We start from the raw sequence: 21,848 nt of genomic DNA, 5'->3' as shown, positions 1-21,848 counted from the left end.
ATGTTTTCCAGCCCATGTTTTTCTCCTGGATACCTGGCCACAGATGCAGAGCCCCAGGGAAGTTTTACACAAGATTTCTGGGGACTCACGAGAGACTGTGATGATATGAGCCACAGTGTAGGTCCTAGTCAATAAAAAGATACGTATGCCCATGTAGAAATATATATGAACATATATATACTGAGCACTGCAAACCTCACTTCAAGCCAGAATTTCAGCGTGGCAGATGTTCCAGGCATGTGCCCTTTGATTTTAACTTTTATTCTACTCCAGCTTCTCAACCCTGCCAGGTCTTTGGCAGACACCAGCTGCTTTACTGCAATGAGGCACCAAGCACACATGGATGGAGATGTGATGATAGGTGGGTTTTACCCTAGTTTTTCCTATGCTATGGGAATGGATGGTACAAACAGTGATGCTTCTGGGCAAGGAGAATTCAAGCCGTAAGTAACTCATCATTTTATTCCCATTTGCTGTGTTCTTCTGAGGGTGTTGGATGGGGGAGGAACTCTGGGTGCACAGATCCTTGTTCTCTGTCTCCTCTACAGTCCATTCCCACCCCTAGCACACTAGGGAAGCTCAATTTCATGACCTTTTTCTTGCTTGGACTATTGAGGAATTTTCTGCCTGCTAGTAGGAGAGGAGCTTATTTCCTGCCATGTAGCTTCTCCTTTGCATGTCAGTAAGTTCTTCACTTTCCTTCAGCATCCCTGCATCTCCTCCATCTCCATGATCACTAAAGAAAATGGCGTGAGGTTCTAATAAATTACCTAAATCACTTGGATGGATTCTGTACTAAAAGGCTACATTTCCTTCCACCATTACCCATGTTTAGCTAATTTCCATTCTCTTAATTTCCCAAAATACATTTCTATCCTTTTGTTCGTGTGTTAATATAGACACACTGAGTATTATAGTTTCAGCTGGTGATTATTTCTGAGCTACCCAGACATGGTAATAAAGTCTTGTCTGATAGAGTGAAATTGTACACAGGGCATTCATTCCCGATAGCAATATTTATCCACTAAATCTTTCTTATAAATAAATAGAGGTCTGCACTTAGACATCAGTAGGTAAGAAATTTGACTCTACACCCACTGATATTATAGCCATTTTTTTCATTTTTAAAAAATTATGTTGCTTCTGCCAAGTATGTTGGTTCATGCAGTAGTTCCATACTGCATGCCACATTCTTTGGTTATACTCACTCTGTTTGTGACCATTTTTATCCTGTCCCACATCATATTTCCCTCCCATTCCTCTAATTTCTTCTGCTCATTTTCAGGTCTTTGAGGTAGTCAGGATTACACACATAAGACATTGGTGATTGCCTTGCTTTACACTCTCAATTGTCTTTTTCTCTCAAGGACGATGCTCCATCACTTAAGTTATAGCTCCACTGCCAGCTTTGTGTGGGTTAACTGGAGCTAAAAAGTGTCATGGATTTTAATGCATTGACTCAGGCTCCTTGTCTCTCAGCTTCCTGTTCAGCTAGGATTACAGAGAAAAGCCACCAGTAGAGGTAGCTAGTAGAGATTGGGGAAATCTCCAATCTCTAACTTTTATATGCCATCAACAAAACTGCAATATTTGTCTGCGTTAATGTGTAACTCAATGTAGCTTTGATTTATATTGTACTGATCTCTGAAATGATTAACTATTTTGGGAGTACTGATTTTTTGTTAAATTGTTAAATAATCTTTTCCTTGACTGGGTTATTTGTATAGTTTGCTTATAATGCTCTCTTCATGCCTCATGTTGGAGGTTCTCTCCATAATGAGCTCCTTGGAGTTGCTTACATCCCTTTAGTTTTGTTACAGAAGAAAGAATAAAGGGGCTGGCATGTATCCCAGTAGCAAAGTGCTTTCCTAGGAAGTGCAATGTCCTGGGTTTGATCCCCACTATAAAAAGAGACAAAAAGAAGAAGAAAGAAGAATAAAATTTCCACACCTGCTGTTTGAGCTCTTCTTCTGGTTGGCATTTCTGGAAGAGTTTGTTCAATATATTAGGTCTAGGAACTGAGTTTTCTATAGAGTCTCCTTAAATAAAGCTTCGATTCTGAAAGTTATTCTTACATTGAACATTCATTAGTTAGCCTGTTTTGCCATATAAACTCATAAGACAAACCAGGTAACTCAAAACACGAGAATGATTATTACACAGGTGGAACTAGGTGTCCTAGATAAAGCAAACAGAACATGTCCATATTTAATGGACAGCAGCTTTTTTTAGTTTATGGGGTATTAGGGCTAAAGCAAACTCTTTTGGCTTACATAGGCCGAAAAACATTCATGACATATTCCTCTCATGTCTGTATCTAATTATGTACACATGCGTGTGATACTGCACTCTCATTCTACCCCAAATGAGAGTAATGTTTTAATAGTTTTATTGGCAAAGAAGCTAGTATTCAAATCATCAAAGTGGTTTGAAATGCTCCTCTTCACTTTCTATGTTCACCATGCAGGTTTTCCTTCAAGAACTATCAGTTTGTTTTGGCCTTGGCTTTTGCTATTGAGGAGATCAACAAAAACCCTGATCTTTTACATAACTTCACTCTCGGATTTGATGTCTATGATGTTTACACAAGAGTTTGGGAAGCATTTAAAAATCCTTTCATTTGGCTCTTTGGGAAGTACACAATCCCAAACTACTCCTGTGGAAGAGACAGCAAGTCTATAGCAGTGCTTACAGGACCTCTAGGATCAATGGCTGCCCAGATTGGAACACTGCTGGAACTCTACAGATTTCCACAGGTGAGGGATGAGGGTGGACAGATATAAAATGTCTAATTTTGATGTCCTTTTAGGTGTTAGAAGGATAGGAAAAGAATGAATATTATAAGGGCCTATCAAATTTTGTGATCTCAATGGCATGTACTCAAGGAGAGTGGGATATGTGTATTTTCACTGTTTGGAAAATCAGATGGAAGATTAGTCATGCAAATGGATTATTTTTTGTTTCAAACCTTATCATTAATTTTCTTCATCACAAATCAGGGAATGGAAAATGACTTTCAAATGTGAAGATATGTTGAGGAGGGTACTGTTGATTCTACCTCTCATCCTAGCTACTCAGCAAACTTCTCTCTAATGAATCAGAAAAAAAGCAGGTAGAGAATATCTGGCTCCAGTAGTAAAAATATCAGCTGGGTGGGAGAAAGCCAAGCAAGTACACGAGGTCCTGAGTTCATGCACCTAGACTGGCATGCACTCTCGCACACATACACAAACACCCACATTCACACGTACACACATGAGCATGTTATTATGTTGAAAAAAATAGGGCTAAAACCAATACCTTTTCAGATCTATAGATAGTATAAAAATTGAACACCACTATGCTGAAGCATGTGTGGAAAGGGTAGATGTTAAGGGAAACCTTTAGACATATAGGGAACAGGTGCTTGAGAACAACAACATAAAACCCCACACTCATGTGAAAATGGAACTAGGAAACTTGGGGAGTGGCTGAGGTGGATAAATATGGGGGGAATCGGTGTGCAAACATCAAGAGGCACTTTACCAAGAAGTTGCTCTGTTGTACAACTATAAAAGATCAGTTTGATTTTTTTTAAAAAACTGAAAACAATCATCTTTCACCGATATTAACTCATGCTTATTAGGCTTCAAGACTGAGATTGTGATGGATGGTAATCTCATTCATGGAGAATCCAATTTTCTTGTTTTAGTTTACCTTTGGCCCTTTTGAACTTGCTGTGAGTGACCATAACAAGATTCCAACTCTCTATCAGGTGGCTCCAAAGGACACATCAATAGCCCCTGCCATGGTCTCCTTACTGCTTCACTTCAGCTGGAACTGGGTGGGACTGTTGATTTCACAAGATGACAATGGTTTGTGGTTTCTTCCTAAACTGAAAGAAGAGATGACCAAGTACAGACTTTGTGTAGCTTTTGAGCTACTGGTCTCCAACAAAGGCTTGTCACAAATGCTCCAATTGATGGCAGTTTATAATGAGATCAATAAATCTTCAGTAAATGTCCTCATCATATATGGTGATCATGAATCACTACTAGATTTATTGATTTGTATTGAGCAAGTTTTGGTTAAAGGCAAAGTTTGTATCATGAACTCACAGTGGGATTTAACCATGAAAAGGAGATATTTCATGCTAGGCTCATTGCATGTACCTTTCATATTTTTACACCATCGTGCAAAAGTTTCTGGATTCACAGGTTTTGTCAAGGCAGCTAACCCTTCCAAATACCCAGAGGACTTTTTCCTTGCTTGGCTGTGGTTTCTCTCTTTTAATTGCTCAGCTTCTGAGTCTGACTGTGCGAAATGGGACAATTGTCCTGATGCCTCCTTGGAATTTTTGCCTGGGCATATGTTTGACATGAGCATGTCTAGAGAGAGTCACAATATCTACAACTCTGCATATGCAGTGGCTCAGGCTCTCCACAAGATGCTTCTTCATCAAACAGAAGTCCAAATAATTGGAAATAGAAAAGGGACAGTGCCTTTCCATGCACAGGTAACTTGTTCTATTTTACAAGGCACATACCATGAGCACAGGCGTTTACTAGAGGGTGTCTTACTCTATGAAATTAAATATTTCTAGGGGTTTTCCAAATCCCAAATGATTTTATTTAAATGTCTTTGAGGTACTGTAGATATGTGATTATATCCCTCATACAAAATAATGACCAGTAAAAAATTTAAATATATTCCATGTTTATATAAATTTCTTTTTTTGCCAGTCATTTGGCTTGAGTCAGGGCCTGAGTGCTGTCTCTAGAACTCTTTGTGCTCAAGTCTAGTATTTTACTACTACAGACAGCACTTTTTATGAGTATTTCTCTGTACTACAGACAATAGTATCAGCCTCCTGAATAGCTAAGATTACAGGTATGAGCTGTCAATGCCCACGTTCTGAATTTGTTTAGTTAATATTATCTGTACTTGCTCATAGTTATTGATTTTGAATTGCATATGTAGCTTTTCCCTACATGTCTCTGTAGTAGTATCAAATGATGACCTGATAAACAGCATTATACATACTTTCTATGGCAACTAGTTTCATTCAACTGTATTAACAATTTAGTAGGCTAAATCTATAGACATTCATGAAAGTAGTGGTTGTGTCAAGCTGTAGATAGGCAACTCAGAATTGTCTTATGTACTGCCATTCACCTGGTATTGGTTTATCTTTGAAGAATATGCCGTGTAGTCCATTTCTGAGTAACCTGATTTCGAAAAGATTACTTCTCCATAGATTTTCTTTTGGAAGACTTCATTAGGTATTTGAGCTATCCTTGAATTTGAAATTAGAAATTAAGGACAATCAGAAGCTTTTTAGTTCAGGCTTTCTGTCTTAAGTTTGAAATGTAATTCACTGGAAGATGTCGTATCTCTTTTAGCTGCACCCTTTTCTGAAGAACATCCAGTTTTACAGTCCTGCTGGAGATCAAGTGATTTTGGATGAGACGAGGAAATTGGAGCCAGAGTATGACATTCTGAATATCTGGAATTTTCCAGATGGTCTTGAACTTGGGGTGAAAGTGGGAATGTTTTCTCCATATGCTCTCCATGGTAATCAACTGTCTCTATCTGAAGCGATGATACAGTGGGCCATAGCAACTACAGAGGTGGGTTGAATATAAAAATAATGATTTTACAGGCATATGTATATATAAGTGGAAGTTTTCCTTTAAATTTATAACTGGCTGATTCTCAGCAACTTTCTCCTATCTCCCAAGATACCCAAAGTGCCAAGATCTGAGTATCATGGTTTAAGGTTACATCAAAGGGACAATTGTGAGAGACATTTTTCTCCAATTATGAACAAAAACATCTACTAGTAGACCTGTGTCTCAAGTAGTAGAGTGCAAACCTAAAGCAATAGTATGTCATGGTCACTTCCCTAAGAAATAAAAATTAAATGTTTCTAAATATTGATTATAATATCATCATAAAATGTAAATTGTGTCTTTCCAGAAGATTTCCTACACTGTGATAAAGTACCTGAAGATCCCTTTAGGTGCTTGAAAGGTTTACTTTGTTCCCTTCTATGGAAGGTTTATTCAATGCTTAGTTGACCTCTCTACTTAGGCACTTTTGGGGATGGGAAAGATTGAAGGCAGCTTTGAGAAGATGCTCACTTCATGGCCACTGGAAAACTAAGAGGAAGATACAACTGACCTGGGGTTCTCACAATGCTACAATAAGGAGGACTTCCTCCTTGCTCTTCTCCACTTCGCACATGAGTAGTGACAACAGATAGTAACATGAATATGAGAAAATTACATAGGGTTGTGCGCTAGGGCTTACTTCCTCACCATCAGTTTCCACTTTTTGTTCTTCCTGTATTTTGCCAGTCCTGGGGCTTGAATCCAGGGCCTGAGCGTGATCCTTGGGCTTTCTCAAGGCTAGAGCTCTACCACTTGAGCCACAGCACCATTTCTGACTTTTTTCTATGTATTTGGTACAGGAGGAGTTGATCCAGGACTTTGACCATGCTAGGCAAGCACTGAACCACTCAGTGAAACTCCCAGACCTCAGTTTCCACATTTTAAAGATTCCATACTCTTCAATATTTCAACAGGATAGAAATGAAGGATGTATTACATAAGCCTAGGGTAATCACAGGATATGTATTCTATACAGAATTTATCTAACTGACTGCACTTAGCTACATAAAATCATTATACTGCATGGCACGGTGGCACACACTGTAATCCTAGGTACTCAGGAGGCTGGGATGTGAGGATCAAGGTTCCAAGCCAGCTCGGGCATAAAAGGCATAAAAGGACCAGAGACTCTTATCTCCAGTTAACCTCTAGAAAACATGAAGTGTGGCTTGGCTAAAGGGTAGGGAGGTAGCATTAGCTGAAGAGCTCAGGGACAACGCGCAGGGCCAGGGGTAGGGTTGTAGTCTTGAGCTAAAAAGTTTAAGTCATATGAAGCACAAAACAACAACAATAACAACAACTACAACAAACACATTATATTTACTAATCCTATTATTTCAAATGATAGATATTTGGAGTGCTAGCTATGTAAGTCTGAACAATTACTGACACATCCCTGATTTTTCTCAGACTCCTCATTCTGTCTGCAGCAAGAGTTGTGGTCCTGGATTCAGGAAATCTCCTCAGGAAGGAAAGGTCGCCTGTTGCTTTTATTGTACCCCTTGCCCACAAAATGAGATTGCTAATGAGACAGGTAAATCCATGACTTACGGCAAAATTCTTCATTTTTTTCCCTTTATTGTTAGGGTAACTTATAGAGGGGTTACAGTTACATTCATCAGGTAGTAGGTTCATTTCACTCTATTCTCCTTAATCCTAACAAATCAATGAAAATTTGTACATAATGATTTCCTTCTCTCTGATAAAAGTTCATATTGTCTAGTGATGGGAATGCTTTTTGAAATACGTTACATCATGTATCTAAAGTACCTATTTCAGTAATATTTTTAGTATATTGCAGGCAAGGTTATGCTCCACAAACCTTTTATATCAATAATGAAAAAGACATGTGTAAACCTGAACATAACATGAAACAGAATTCCTATAAGAACATTGTTCATATGGAAAGTTACTTTCTATCCACATAGAAAACATGAATCTTGCTTCTATATTTCTTGTTGCTGAGACCCTTTCATGCCACATAGCAAGTGCTCAGATTTATGGATTCAGTTTAAGAAGTGAGCATGTCTTAGAGTGTCCGAGATTAGTTTTTTGTTTCGAGAGCTTCAAAAATGAATTGGACAAAAATTTAATGGAAAAATTCAAATATGTGTCAAGGGGATAAAATTAATATGTTCAAGACAACTGAGCTATATTATGCAAAATTTCCATTGGGTAGCAGAAAAGTACATGTACGAGAACATGTGAGAAAATGTGTAGATAATAATTGTTAATTGGAAGCCCAAAGGGGACATTATCAATTTAAGTTTTAGTCAATAAAGGAAAAAGAAGTTGAACAAAAGCCTGAGTATAGAATATTGACGTGGGAGGTGTTTATGGTTTAGAAAATAAACTAAAATGCTTTTATGATAGGAAATGCTGATGTATCAGGATTATATCTAAATGAATACTTTCCATATTTCTTTGAAGAAAATGAAGTTCACAATATTGATTAATGGCAGATTACACTTCTCTCCAGATATGGAGCAGTGTGTGAGGTGTGCAGATCATCAATATGCCAACACACAGAGAGATGAGTGCCTCCTGAGAGCTGCAAGTTTCCTGGCTTTTGGAGATCCCTTGGGCATGGCTCTGGCCTGCATGGCTCTTTGCTTCTCGATGCTCACGGCTGCTGTGCTTGGATTATTTGTGAAACACCAAGACACTGCCATTGTCAAGGCCAATAACCGGGCTCTCAGCTACATCCTGCTCATCTCCCTCATCTTCTGTTTCCTCTGTGCCTTGCTCTTTATTGGCCGTCCCAACACAGCCACCTGCATCCTGCAGCAGATCACATTTGGAGTTGTGTTCACGGTGGTTGTTTCCACAGTGTTGGCCAAAACGGTGACTGTGGTCCTGGCCTTCAAGGCCACTTGTCCAGGGAGGAGGATGAGGGGGCTGCTGGTGTCTGGGGCTCCTAACCTCCTCATCCCCATCTGCACCCTCATCCAGGTGAGTCTGTGTGGCCTCTGGCTGGGAAGCTCTCCTCCCTTTGTGGACACAGATGCACACTCTGAACATGGCCACATCATCATCCTGTGCAACAAGGGCTCCCTCACTGCCTTCTACTGTGTCCTGGGATACCTGGGCTCCCTGGCCCTGGCCAGCTTCACGGTGGCTTTCCTGGCCAGGAACCTGCCTGACACCTTCAATGAGGCCAAGTTCCTGACCTTCAGCATGCTGGTGTTCTGCAGTGTGTGGCTCACCTTCCTGCCTGTCTACCACAGTGCCAAGGGGAAGGTGATGGTGGCTGTGGAGGTCTTCTCCATCTTGGCCTCTGGGGCAGGCCTCCTGGGCTGCATTTTTGCCCCAAAGTGTTATATCATTACATTTAAGCCCAGTAGCAATTATCTGTGTGACTTCAGAGACAAAAGACATAGTATAGCCAGCAGTTTGGCCTAGTGGTAGAATGCTTGCCTAGCATGCACGAAGACCCGGGTTCGATTTCTCCGTAACATATACATAGAAAAAAGCCGGAAATGGTGCTGAGGCTTAGATCGTAGTGCTCTAGCCTTGAGAAAGCCCAAGGGCAGTGCACAGGCCCTGAGCCCAAGTCTAGGACTGGCAGAAAATAATGACATAGTAGGAGAAATTAGCTTTCTTATAAATTTGTATACAGAATGTCTGGTTTAAATCTACAGGAATTTTCCATTGTTATATTAGTTTGTATTGTGGAATATTTATTTCAATGAGTAAGTCTATTTCTCATTTTTTATCTCTGTAATTCTTAATTAAAATACTGTTGTACACATAGAGACCAAAAAAAATGATTAAAGATCAGTAACACATTTTGAGATCTTGATGTTAGAATTTAACATACTGGCACTTTTAGGGAAGTTGTTGACACCCAAATAACAGAACCAAGGTCAAAAGTAAAGTACAAGGGTACCCTCAAAGTATTTGCAATGAAGTAAACACTAACAGAATTTAAAATAGGTACAGGACCAGGGTGCTGTCCCATGCACCAAAAAAATTGATATGACCAACGTTACATGATTTCAAATGTTGTCCTTTCTTTCCTTTTACTTGTCATAAGAGGAAAATACAGGAAGTTTATATTCTTAATTTGACTCTTCTCAGGTATTAAAATCTTCCTATAGATTGAAGACTAACCTTCAGACAACCTTTTAAATGGAATTACACTACAGAAAAGAGGATTCCCCTCTAAAAAAAGCCACCTAAGCAGAACTGAGAATTATTTTGAAAACCATTCCCAATAAAACCTAAATGAAAAATAAATATAAAACAAAGATGAAAAAAATATGCATTCCTGACACCAAGTGTTTTCTGGCTGACTATGCATATCAGCTGTCTATCTTTCATATTCACGCCCTGAGTTTATAGGGGCCAAAGCAAACTAGCATTTGTGATGCAGACATTCTTGGGTTTGCAGAGGGAAGTGTGCTGGTCTATGTAGAGTGAGAGATTGAAGCCTTATTTTACCCTTGCCCTCCCTTAGCTTTCACAAAACAATGTTCCATACATTAAAATTTTCAAAAAGTTCCGGACCCCAAAATTAAAATCGATGATCCCCTTTCATTTTCAAAGAAAACAATGTTGGAAAAAAATCTCCAGCCCACTTATAAATTATGCATTTCATATTTCTTCTTGAATACATGTAGTACTTTTTGGTACAAAAAATTACAATATGGTTTGTCAAAAAACATATAAAAAGACAGCTGCTCCTTCTCAAATTCATGCACTAATGATGAAAGACTTTTGAATGTTAATGTCTCCAAGTTCTAGTTCCTTTTACATAAAAAAAGAACATGATGATGGTAAATGTTAATTATCCTTGGAATAGGGAACATTATGTTCTTTTAAAATCCATCCAGATCCAGTGCAATAATTGATTTCCTTCTTAACAATTGATACTACCAAATGTGGGTACAACACCCTTGTTAAGTGTGGGAAATACGTCTCTAGTCTTCAGAGCATTCAGGTGAAGAGAGGTGCTTTTTCTTGATATAAATCTCACGGCAGAAAAAAATATCATTGTAAAGCTTATAAAAAGTGGACAGAGAAATACTACAAACGTCTCTGAAATATCAAATATGTGTAATTGTTAAAATTGAAAACAGTAACATCAGTTTCCAAGGGCCCGGGAACCTGTCCTGACCTTCTGACCTCCACATTTTCTTCATAGTTGCATGGTGAGCACCCAGTGCTCAAAAGAGTAACATGGGGCCCGGACTTTGGCCTAGTGGTTGAGTGCTTGCCTAGCATGCACGAAGACCCAGGTTTGATTCCTCGGGACCACATACATAGAAAAAAGCCAGAAGTGGTGCTGAGGCTCAAGTGGTGGAGCTCTAGCCTTGAGAAAGTCCAAGGACAGTGCTCAGGCCCTGAGCCGAAGCCCAGGACTGGCAAAAAAAAAAGTCTCAAAAGAGTAACATGGACCTAGAGCTCAGCAAGGAGCCCAGCAAGCCCCATAGGACTCAGCAATCCCACTGCTGGGCACTTACCCAAATGACCACACACAGCCCTCATTAAAGCTACCTGCACCACCATGCTCACTGCAGTTCAGTTTACCAGAGTGAAGACAGGGAATCAACGCAGACATGCATGAAGGAACACAAAACATGTGGCATACACACATGATGGCATTCTAGAGAATTGTAGTGGAACTCTAATATCCATACATTGACTTTGCAATGAAAATTTGAAAAACATGGAAACTAAAAGAGCACATATATTCAGCCTTGTTTCTGACATCTAATGAATGATGGGAGCAAATGTATTGTCATGGGTATCCACTACTAGAGCCTTGTGCAGAGTATTTTCTGTGCCCTGAAATATTTCTGTTGTCTAAAGATACTGAAATCTCTGCATAGAAATTGGTCCTCACCCAAGACATGTGAAAGGATATCAATGTATGGGAATTAATGCACCTTCTATATGGCAAATATCATGTAACCTTTCTATTAATTACAATATATATATATATAAAGAAATTGGTCCTCACCTGTGTTGACAAGTAGAAAACATAGTATTGGATTTGATATTTATTGAGGTTTGTGAGAAGAAAAGCATTTCCTGCATTATCACATGTTCTCAGACCACTACATCCTGAAAATGACTTGATCTATGTTAACATGCTTAGTAATAATTACCTGTTTGCAAGTGAAAGTTCAGAATGTGAAAATGGAACTCAATTCTGCATTGGCTTTGAGTTATTGACATGTAATTATAAGATTCAGAAGCATCATTGCTTTCTCAGGCAATGATGAATGGCTATATTTCAGGATGCTTCTGTACATGGAAATGTTATTGAAATCTGCCTGTACCAACCACCTGTGTCCTATGACTGCTATGGATACTGTGTGTGTAAATCACCACTCTGGTAATGGTCCCCTCATAACTTTGGTTGACAACTCATAGAAGCCAAGTTTTGTGGCCATTTCACGATCCACAGGACATGGTATCCTCTGAGGGAATCCAGTTGTGTCATTCCAATGGCTTTCATGAAAATACTTTCTTGATACAGATGCTGAACAAAATACATCCAAGATAACTTCCTCTCTGGGGCCTCACTCTCTGTGGTCTTAGATGAAAGCACAGCACCTGACGTGAACAAGGTGAACCGGCAAACATGTTTTCCAGCTCTTGTTTTTCTCCTGGGTGCCAAGCCACAGATGCAGAGCCCCAGGGAAGTTTTACACAGGGTTTCTGGGGACTCACAAGAGGCTTTCATGACATGAGCTATAGTGAAGATCTCTCTGAATAAAAAGACACATACGTACATATCAAAATACATATGAATATATGTACTGGACACTGCAAGCCTCACTTCTAGCAAGAATTTCAGCGTGGCAGAGGCTTCTGGGATGTTCTCTTTGATTCTAACACTCCTTCTCCTCCAGCTTCCCCTCCTTGTCAGGTCCTTGGCTGGCACCAGCTGCTTGTCTACCATGAAGCACCGAGCACACATGGATGGAGATGTGATGATAGGAGGGTTTTTCCCTGTCTACGTTATGGGAACAGATCGCAGTAGCAGAGATGCTTCCAGGCAAGAAGAACAGAAGCCGTAAGTAACTCATCATTTTATTCCCATATTCTGTGTTCTTCTGAGGGTGTTGGATGGGGGAGGAACTCTGGGTGCACAGATCCTTGTTCTCTGTCTCCTCTACAGTTCATTCCCACCCCTAGCACACCAGGGAAGCTCAGTTTCATGACCTTTGTCTTGCTTGGACTGTTGAGAGATTTTCTGCCTGCTAGTAGGAGAGGACTTTATTTCCTTCCATGTTGCTTCTCCTTTGCACGTCAATAAGGTCTGCACTTTACTCCAGCATCCCTGTGTCTCCTCCATCTCAGCAGTTACTAAAGAAAAGAAGTGAGTTTATAATAAACAACCCAAATCACTGCCATGGATTTTGTACTAAAAGACTGAATTCACTTTATTGAATGCTTGGTGGATCTTTCATGTCTTCCTCTCTATTCAAGTTGCTAATAATATTTGAGGACTGAGGTTTGATGCCATCGGAGGTAAGAAAACCTGCCAGAGTTTTATCTCCACTTAAGTATTCAAATGCTGGTAGTGTGGCTATGACTCAAGTAACAGAGATCCAAACTATCAAGTTTATCTTTTTAACAAATCACATATGATGTGGATTCTGTGCATGGTTTTTGTTGTAGTGTCTAATTCAATTAATATTTCTTTAATTTTAATAACTTCCTTTTCCTATTGGGTTTCAGTTTGTCTCACTCCTGCACCTTCATTTGTAATAATAAGGTGTTCAACCAGCTTTTCTTCAAGCTCAGTATTTTAATCTGGTAATAAGACATCCCTAACATAATAGGCTTCAAATGTGGTCATTTCACAGATGCCCACATTGCATGTTGAACAAGTTCATGCCTCCATTAGCATCTCCATTTTTTCACATGTGGGTTGATTTCGATGTATTAAGTTATTTAGAATGTTCTCATACACACATACACAAACCTTAGCAAAAAAAAACCCTACACACATATGCATATGACAGAAAAAATGAGAGCTTTTATCCTTTTTACTCCTTACTATTTCTTCCTCTTCAGTTTCTCATTCTAACTGTATTGGGAAGAAAGTACTTATCACTACAGTTTACCATGGTGGCCTCGGACTTGAATTGCAGCGTATAGCTTGCTCACAATGCTCTCTTCAGCCTCCATGCTGGAGGCTCTCTCCATAATAAATTCCTTGAAATTGGGTGTGTCCCTTTAGCTTTGTTTTTATTTTCCTGAGAAATAAACAGAAATAAGAATAAAATTCCCACACCTCGTTATTGAGCTCTTCTTCTGGTTGATAAACCTGGAAGAGTTATTCAATATGTTGAATATGTGAGCAGAGCTTAGTATAGATTCTTCTTAAAGATATATTGCTTCTGAAGTTGGCTCTTAAATTGAACATTTGTTAGTTTGCCTGATGGGCAATAAAAACACATAAGACAAACTGGGTGACTCAACCCACAAGACTGATTATTATAAAGGTAGAGCCATTTACCCCTAAGATAAAAGAAAAGGGATATTTGATGTCTTCTGATAGCCTAATCCATATTTAATAGACAACAGCTTTTTGCTTTGTTCAAGAGTAGTAGGGGAAAATCAAGCTCTCTCTTGTCTTACATAAGTCTCCAAATCTCATTCATAACATATTCCTATCATGTCTGTACCTAACCTCATATAAATGCATAAGATACCATACTCTTATTGCATCCAGTTGAGGATAATGGTTTAATATGTTCATTGACAAAGCAGTTAATACTCAGTTCATAAAACCCATGAGTTTTGAATTACTCCTGCTCAATTTCTGTGCTCATCATGCAGGTTTATCTTCAAGAACTATCGGTTTGTTTTGGCCTTGGCTTTTGCTATTGAGGAGATCAACAAAAACCCTGAACTTTTATATAACTTCACTCTTGGATTTGATGTCTATGATATTTACACTGGATCTTGGGGAGTATTTAAGAATCCCTTCCTTTGGCTCTTTGGGAAATACACAAATCCAAACTACTCCTGTGGAAGAGACAGCAAGTCTGTAGCTGCACTTACAGGACCGTTAGGAACGATGGCTGCCCAGATTGGAACATTGCTGGAACTCTACAGATTTCCACAGGTGATGGTTGGAGGGGTGGACTGTTATAAAATGTCTAATTTGATGCCCTTTTAGATGTGAGAATGATATGAAGACAATTCACTTAGGAACCTAAGAAATTGTGATATCAACAACTGTGTTCCCAAGGATAGTGGGGTATGTATATTTTCACTGTTTGGAAAGCAAGATGAGAGATTACTCAGGCAAATAGATTATTTATTATTTCCAACCTTAGCAATAATTTTCTTCAACACAACTCAGAGAATGGAAAATAACTTTGAAATATGAAGATATGTTGATCAGGGTCCCGGTGACTCCCCCCTGTAATCCTAGCTACTCAACAAACCTCTCTAATTAACCAGCAAAAGGCAGGTGGGGAATATCTGGCTCAAGTGGTAAAGCACCAGCCTTAAGGGAATAAGCCAAGCAACTGCATAAGGCCCGGAGTACATGCACTTGTACTGGCATTCACTCACTCTCTCACTCACACACGCATACACACGCATACACACGCACACACACACACACACAGGCATGCACGCACGCATGCATACACACTCACACACACAAATACACTCATAAACACATGAACATCATCTTTTTCAACCTTACCCTCTGTGCTTTCCATGCCCTATTATCTCCAGTTTTCATAAAGCATTTCATTACATAGTGGCAATGAAAAAAATATTAAGTAATATAATGTACAGGGTTTTAACTTCAAGTCTTTATGTAATGAAGTCTTCATGACATAAACTGAAGTAAAAAAAACTTTGGGTAATGTATTAGTGTATATTTCTGTTAAATTATTTCATTTTGTATATTATACTTATGTATTACTATTAATGATATAATTATTGTGAAAACAGAGTACTTTGTTAAAAGTTTATTACCTTTAGATAATGAATAGCACTTCTTGAATAATTGTTTATTAAATATGACATTTGAAATATGTTGTAAAAATCAATATTAAATAAATCTAAAAAGTATAAATAAAACCATATATGAGAAACAAAAAATGAATATTATGATGCTGAAACATATGTGGAAGGAGTAGATGTTAACAGAAACCTGCAGGGACGAGAAGCTTGGGAATAATCACGTAAAGCACAATGTACATATTGAAAAACAGAACTAGAAAACTATCAACTGATGTTGATATAGATGGGTAGAGTTGACGCCAATAATAACAAAGATCAAGAGGCACTTTACCAATAAGTTGCTATGCTATGCAACTATAAGAAATCAATTCAATTTTTGCAAAAACTAGAACAAAAAAATTATTCTCGACCTCATTCAACTGTTTCTTAATATACTTCAGGACTGAGATTGTGATGGATAGCAATCTCATTAATGGAGAATGCAATTTTCTTTCCCTTAGCTTACCTTTGGGCCCTTTGAACATGTCCTGAGTGACCATAATAGGATTCCAACTCTCTATCAGATGGCCCCAAAGGACACATCACTAGCTCCTGCCATGGTCTCCTTACTGCTTCACTTCAGCTGGAACTGGGTGGGACTGTTGATTTCACAAGATGACAATGGTTTATGGATTCTTCCTAAACTGAAAGAAGAAATGACCAAGTACAAAATTTGTGTAGCCTATGAGCTACTGATCTCAAACAAAGGCTTGTCACAAATATTCAAATTAATGGCAGTTTATAACCAAATCAATAAATCTTCAGCAAATGTCCTCATCATATATGGTGATAATGAGTCATTACTTGATTTAATGATGTGTATTGAGCAAGTTTTAGTTATAGGCAAAGTTTGTATCACGAACTCACAGTGGGATTTAACTACCAGAAAGAGATATTTCATGCTAGGCTCATCCCATGTACCTTTCATATTTACACACCATCATGCAGATGTTTCTGGATTCACAGATTTTGTCAAGGCAGCTAACCCTTCCAAATACCCAGAGGACTTTTTCCTTGCTAGGCTGTGGTTTCTCTCTTTTAATTGCTCTGATTCTGAGTCTGACTGCGTGACGTGGGAGAACTGTCCACCAGACATCTCCTTGGATTTGTTGCCTGGACACACTTTTGACATGACTATGTCTGGAGAGAGTTACAACATCTACAACTCTGTCTATGCTGTGGCCCAGGCTCTCCATGAGATGCTTCTTCATCAAACAGAAGTTCAAGCAATGGAAAAGAGAAAAGAATCCGTTCCTTTCCCTGCCCAGGTAATTCATTCTTGTTTACAAGGCACACACCATGGATGAAGACATTTACTAGAGGATGTCTTACCTTATGAACATAATTATTTCTGGCATTTTTTCAAATATCAGGAAATGATTTTGTGTAAGACTGTGAGATACTGCAGATATGTGAATATAGTCTTTCATATTAAAAATGCCTGGAAAAAAGGTTAAAATATATTCCATTTTCATAACATTTCCTTTTATTTTTGTTTAAGGAGTCATGGGGGTTGAGACAGGGCTTGAGCACTGTCCCTGGCATGGTCTGTGATCAATCTAGAGCTCTGCCACTTGAGACACAGCACTTCTAACTTTTTCTCAGCACTTTACTACAGATAAGAGTAACAGATACATTTATTTCTGCTTGGGCTAGATTTGAGCCACAATCCTCAGATCCCAATCTCATGAATGGCTTAGAATATATGTGTGTGATACCAACACCTGGGTTAGGAATTTGTTTACTTCCAAGTAATTTCTACATGCTCATAGCAAATTCAGATTTCCCTACATGTTTCTTCAGTATTAGCAAAGGATGACCTGATGAACAGCACTATATATACTTTTCATGTCATCTAGTTTCATTCAACTTTGGAATTATCAATTTAGCAGGATCAAACTTTAAACATTCATGAAAGTAGTGGTTGTGACAAGTTGTAGCTAGACTATTCAGAATTGTCTCATTCCCTGTATTGATTTATCTTCAAGGAATGTCTCATATTCCTTTCTGAGTGACCAAAACCAGAAAAGATTGTTTTCATTTCTCCATAGATTTTCTTCTGGAATACTTCATTAGATATCTGAACTATCCTTGAATTCTAAATCAGAAGTCAAGAGATGTCAGAAGCTTTTCTTAGTTCAGGTTTTCTTTAATTCTGGAATGTTCTTCACCATATGATTTTGAATCTCATTAGATGCATCCTTTTCTAAAGAACAGCCACTTTTACAATCCTGCTGGAGATGAAGTGATTTTGGATGAGAAAAAGAAATTGGAACCAAAGTATGACCTTCTGAACATTTGGAATTTTCCAGAAGGACTTGAACTTGGGGTGAAAGTAGGAATGTTTTCTCCATATGCTGTGCGTGATAATCAATTGTTTTTATCTGAAGATATGGTAGAGTGGGCCATAGGAACTACAGAGGTGGGTTGGATCTAATCATGATGATTTTAAACATATATGTGTAAGCAAAAGACTTCTTTTAAATTTATACCTGGCTGATTCCCAGCAACTTTCTCCTATCTCCCAAGGTATGCAGAGAGCTGAGATCTGAATATCATGGCTTAAAGTAAGGCAAAATAGAGACCTGTGAGAGTCTCATCTCCAATTAACCACAAAAAAATCTGCAAGTATGACTCAATTAGTAGAGTGCTAAAGTTAAAAAAAGAAAGCTCAAGGCCTGTAATCAGGCCTTCATTTCAACTGCAGGATAAGCAATAAAAAATTAAATGTGTTTCTAAATATTGATTCTAATAAAGCAATAAAATATAAATTGTATTTTTCCTATTGTTTTCCTATACTGTGATAAAGAACCTGAGGATCCCTTTAGGTGCTTGAAAGGTTTACTTTGTTCCCTTCTATGGAAGGTTCATTCCATGCTTAGTTGACCCCCGACTTAGGCACCTTTGGGGACAGGAAACATGGAAGGCAGCTCTGACAAGATGCTCACTTCATGGCCACTGGAAAATTAAGAGGAAGATATGATGGGCCTGGGGGTCTCAAAAAAGGAGGACTTCCTTCTTGCTCTTCTCCCCTTCACAGATTTGTAGTGACTACAGATAGTGACAGGAACACTAGAAAATTACATAGGGCTGTGCACAAGGGCTTACTTCCTCACCATTAATTTCTACCTTTAATAGATGCCTTTGTGTTCAATATTTCAACAGGATAGAAATGAAGTATATATTACATAAGCCTATGGTAATCCCAGGATATATAATCTATAACAGAATTCATCTAACTGACTGTACTTACCTACACAAAAACTTATTGCTTACTAATCTGATTCTTTCAAACAATAGATTTTTGGCTTACTAGCTCTATAAGTTTGAACAGTTACTGACACATCCCTGATTTTCCTCAGACTCCTCACTCTGTCTGCAGTGAGAGCTGTGGTCTTGGATTCAGGAAATCTCCTCAGGAGGGAAAGGCTGCCTGTTGCTTTGATTGTACCCCTTGCCCACACAATGAGATTGCTAATGGGACAGGTAAATCTATGACTTATGAAAAAATGATGCATTTCACCTTAGTTTTCTTCAATGCAACCAAGTCATTGGAAAATTCATACATAATGAATGAACAGCCCATTTTCCTTTCCTCAGATAATAATTTAATATTGACTAGTTGTGCCATTGCTGCTTGCAATATTATATATCATGGGCTTGAATTATGTATCTTACCACTATATCGTAGTCTAGTAGAGGCAAAGTTATGTCCAGAAATCCTTTTTATTAATAATGGGTAAGACAAGTATAAGCCCAAACATAACATTAAAGAAGTCTTATAACAACATTGTTCATATGAAAGTTGTATTCAGTTTACAGAGGAAACATGGATCGTGCAAATCTGTATTTCTCTCTGCCAAGAAACATTCATGCCACAGAGTAAGTTCTCAGAAATGTAGATTCAGTTTAAGAAATCAGCATGACTTGAGTGTCCAGCATCACAGATGAATTGCACTAAAAAATATAATGAGAATTCAAGTATGTGCCACAGGGATAAAATTAATGTTTTACAGAGACATGTAAGCTGTATGTCTTAAAATTTTCAACTGGGTTGCAGAAAAGTGCACATGTCTACCTGCCAAACCAGGTGAGGAAATGTGTACAAAACAGTTCTTAGGAAGCCCCAAAGGGGACATTATCAAGAAAAGTAATAGTCCAGGAAGGAAAAAAAAGTTGAATAAAAAGCCTGAATCAAGAATATGGAAATACATGGGACTTATATTGTACAAAACAAACTAAAGTGCTTTTATGAATGCTGACATATTTGGATTATATAAAAATAAGCTTTCCAAACTCCTTTCATGAAAAAAAGTTCCTAACATGAACTGATGGTAGCTTACACTTCTCTCCAGATATGGAGCAGTGTGTGAGGTGTGCAGATCACCAGTATGCCAACACACAGAGAGACGAGTGCCTCCTGAGAGCTCAAAGTTTCCTGGCCTTTGGAGATCCCTTGGGCATGGCTCTGGCCTGCATGGCTCTTTGCTTCTCTATGCTCACTGCTGCTGTGCTGGGGATATTTGTAAAACACCAAGACACTGCTATTGTCAAGGCCAACAACCGGGCACTCAGCTACATCCTGCTCATCTCCCTCATCTTCTGCTTCCTCTGTGCCTTGCTCTTTATTGGCCGTCCCTACACAGCCACCTGCATCCTGCAGCAGATCACCTTTGGAGTTGTGTTCACGGTGGCTGTCTCCACAGTGTTGGCCAAAACGGTGACTGTGGTCCTGGCCTTCAAGGCCACTTGTCCAGGGAGGAGGATGAGGGGGCTGCTGGTGTCTGGGGCTCCTAACCTGCTCATCCCCATCTGCACCCTCATCCAGGTGAGTCTGTGTGGCCTCTGGCTGGGAAGCTCTCCTCCCTTTGTGGACACAGATGCACACTCTGAACATGGCCACATCATCATCCTGTGCAACAAGGGCTCCCTCACTGCCTTCTACTGTGTCCTGGGCTACCTGGGCTCCCTGGCCCTGGCCAGCTTCACGGTGGCTTTCCTGGCCAGGAACTTGCCTGACACCTTCAATGAGGCCAAGTTCCTGACCTTCAGCATGCTGGTATTCTGCAGTGTGTGGCTCACCTTCCTGCCTGTCTACCACAGTGCCAAGGGGAAGGAGATGGTGGCTGTGGAGGTCTTCTCCATCTTGGCCTCTGGGGCAGGCCTCCTGGGCTGCATTTTTGCCCCAAAGTGTTACATTATCATGTTAATACCCCCTAAAATGTCTCTGCATGGCTTCAGGGATAAAAGGCATAGTAGTAGACATTAGCTTTCTTATGATTAAACTCCGATCTTTGAATTGTGTATAAAATGTGTGATGTAGGTAAATTTACAGTATTTTTGTTGTTAGTTTGTATTGTGGAATATTTATTTCACTGAGTAAGAGTCTGTTGAAGGCAGTTTGAGTCACATGTGGTGGTTATCACAATTTAAAATCAAATATTTTCATATATTTCTTATTACTCCTGTTTAACCTGAACTTGATCTTTTCTTCCTTTCCTAATTTAGTTTTCACTGTTGTCTTTCTCAATCAGTTTTCTAAATTTTCCAGTGTGGCTACTTCCATTCTGCAGAGTTCCGTGCTATATAGACATCTAATACTTTTCCTTAACATTTTCCTCTTTACAAAGTTTTCCCTTTCAATATGATCCTTAAGAGATTGTTTTGTTCAAAACTTCTATATTTTTACTCACAGGATTTCTTCTTTTATTAATCCTGAGTGTCTTTTACAGGACCTTTCTCTGTCTGGTTGGCTGGCTCTCTCCTTTTGTTTTCCACTCTCCATCTCCTTTTCCCTCTTTTTCCTTCTTCTCATTCTGCTTTCCTGATATAGCTTTAGGAAGACAGCCATACACTCCAAGAATAATCTTCAGTTTAGGATAAAATCTTTGAGTTTCTGTTAAGAGTAAATTATGTAATGCACCATAGTTTGCTCCTGTTTACCTGGGCAAACCTTCTTATTTATTGTTATTTAATAACTCTTCCTTAATTTTATGTATAGAAATGTGTTCATTAAATATACATGAGATCATGTCTTGTAACCTGTCACATTTCACAATCTGTTGAAGCATGAGTATTTTTTAAGCATGAATATTTTTAACAGTCACATTTCAAAATCTCTTTATTTGATAAGGAAAACTTTAGTTACTGTTTCAAATATGTTGACTTACTTAGTTCATTCTACTTCTACAAAATTACATATTTATGAAA

At 38.8% G+C, this 21,848-nt stretch overlaps 2 protein-coding genes across 2 annotated transcripts; both read left to right on the top strand.

Moving 5' to 3' along the window:
• LOC150068777 (vomeronasal type-2 receptor 116-like) lies at positions 1-9,053 on the top strand. Its single transcript, XM_090329105.1, has 8 exons — positions 1-117; positions 274-443; positions 942-977; positions 2,468-2,756; positions 3,692-4,495; positions 5,382-5,609; positions 7,062-7,185; positions 8,131-9,053. Exons 1-8 carry the CDS (start codon positions 1-3, stop codon positions 9,051-9,053), a joined length of 2,691 nt encoding a protein of 896 aa, XP_090185231.1.
• Positions 9,054-11,881: 2,828 nt separating this feature from the next.
• LOC150068776 (vomeronasal type-2 receptor 116-like) lies at positions 11,882-20,907 on the top strand. The gene is made up of 7 exons (XM_090329093.1): positions 11,882-11,994; positions 12,532-12,678; positions 14,454-14,742; positions 16,100-16,906; positions 17,833-18,060; positions 19,001-19,124; positions 19,994-20,907. Exons 1-7 carry the CDS (start codon positions 11,882-11,884, stop codon positions 20,905-20,907), a joined length of 2,622 nt encoding a protein of 873 aa, XP_090185219.1.
• Positions 20,908-21,848: the final 941 nt, after the last annotated feature.

The sequence above is a fragment of the Megascapheus bottae genome, chromosome 1, assembly GCF_031878675.1.
Source record: "Megascapheus bottae isolate mThoBot1 chromosome 1, mThoBot2.hap1, whole genome shotgun sequence".
Classification (NCBI taxonomy): Eukaryota; Metazoa; Chordata; class Mammalia; order Rodentia; family Geomyidae; genus Megascapheus; species Megascapheus bottae.
This window is presented reverse-complemented; position numbering and strand designations above follow the sequence as displayed.

What these genes read in the sequence shown, in the direction of transcription:
- LOC150068777 (XM_090329105.1), top strand. Translation starts at nt 1, where the DNA reads ATGTTTTCCAGCCCATGTTTTTCTCCTGGATACCTGGCCACAGATGCA. An exon ending in GGGCAAGGAGAATTCAAGCC is followed by an intron (nt 444 to 941) that starts GTAAGTAACTCA and finishes ATTATTTCTGAG; the next exon opens with CTACCCAGACATGGTAATAA. An exon ending in CAGTGCCTTTCCATGCACAG is followed by an intron (nt 4,496 to 5,381) that starts GTAACTTGTTCT and finishes TATCTCTTTTAG; the next exon opens with CTGCACCCTTTTCTGAAGAA.
- LOC150068776 (XM_090329093.1), top strand. Translation starts at nt 11,882, where the DNA reads ATGGCTATATTTCAGGATGCTTCTGTACATGGAAATGTTATTGAAATC. An exon ending in GTGTGTAAATCACCACTCTG is followed by an intron (nt 11,995 to 12,531) that starts GTAATGGTCCCC and finishes CCTCCTTGTCAG; the next exon opens with GTCCTTGGCTGGCACCAGCT. An exon ending in AGGCAAGAAGAACAGAAGCC is followed by an intron (nt 12,679 to 14,453) that starts GTAAGTAACTCA and finishes CTCATCATGCAG; the next exon opens with GTTTATCTTCAAGAACTATC.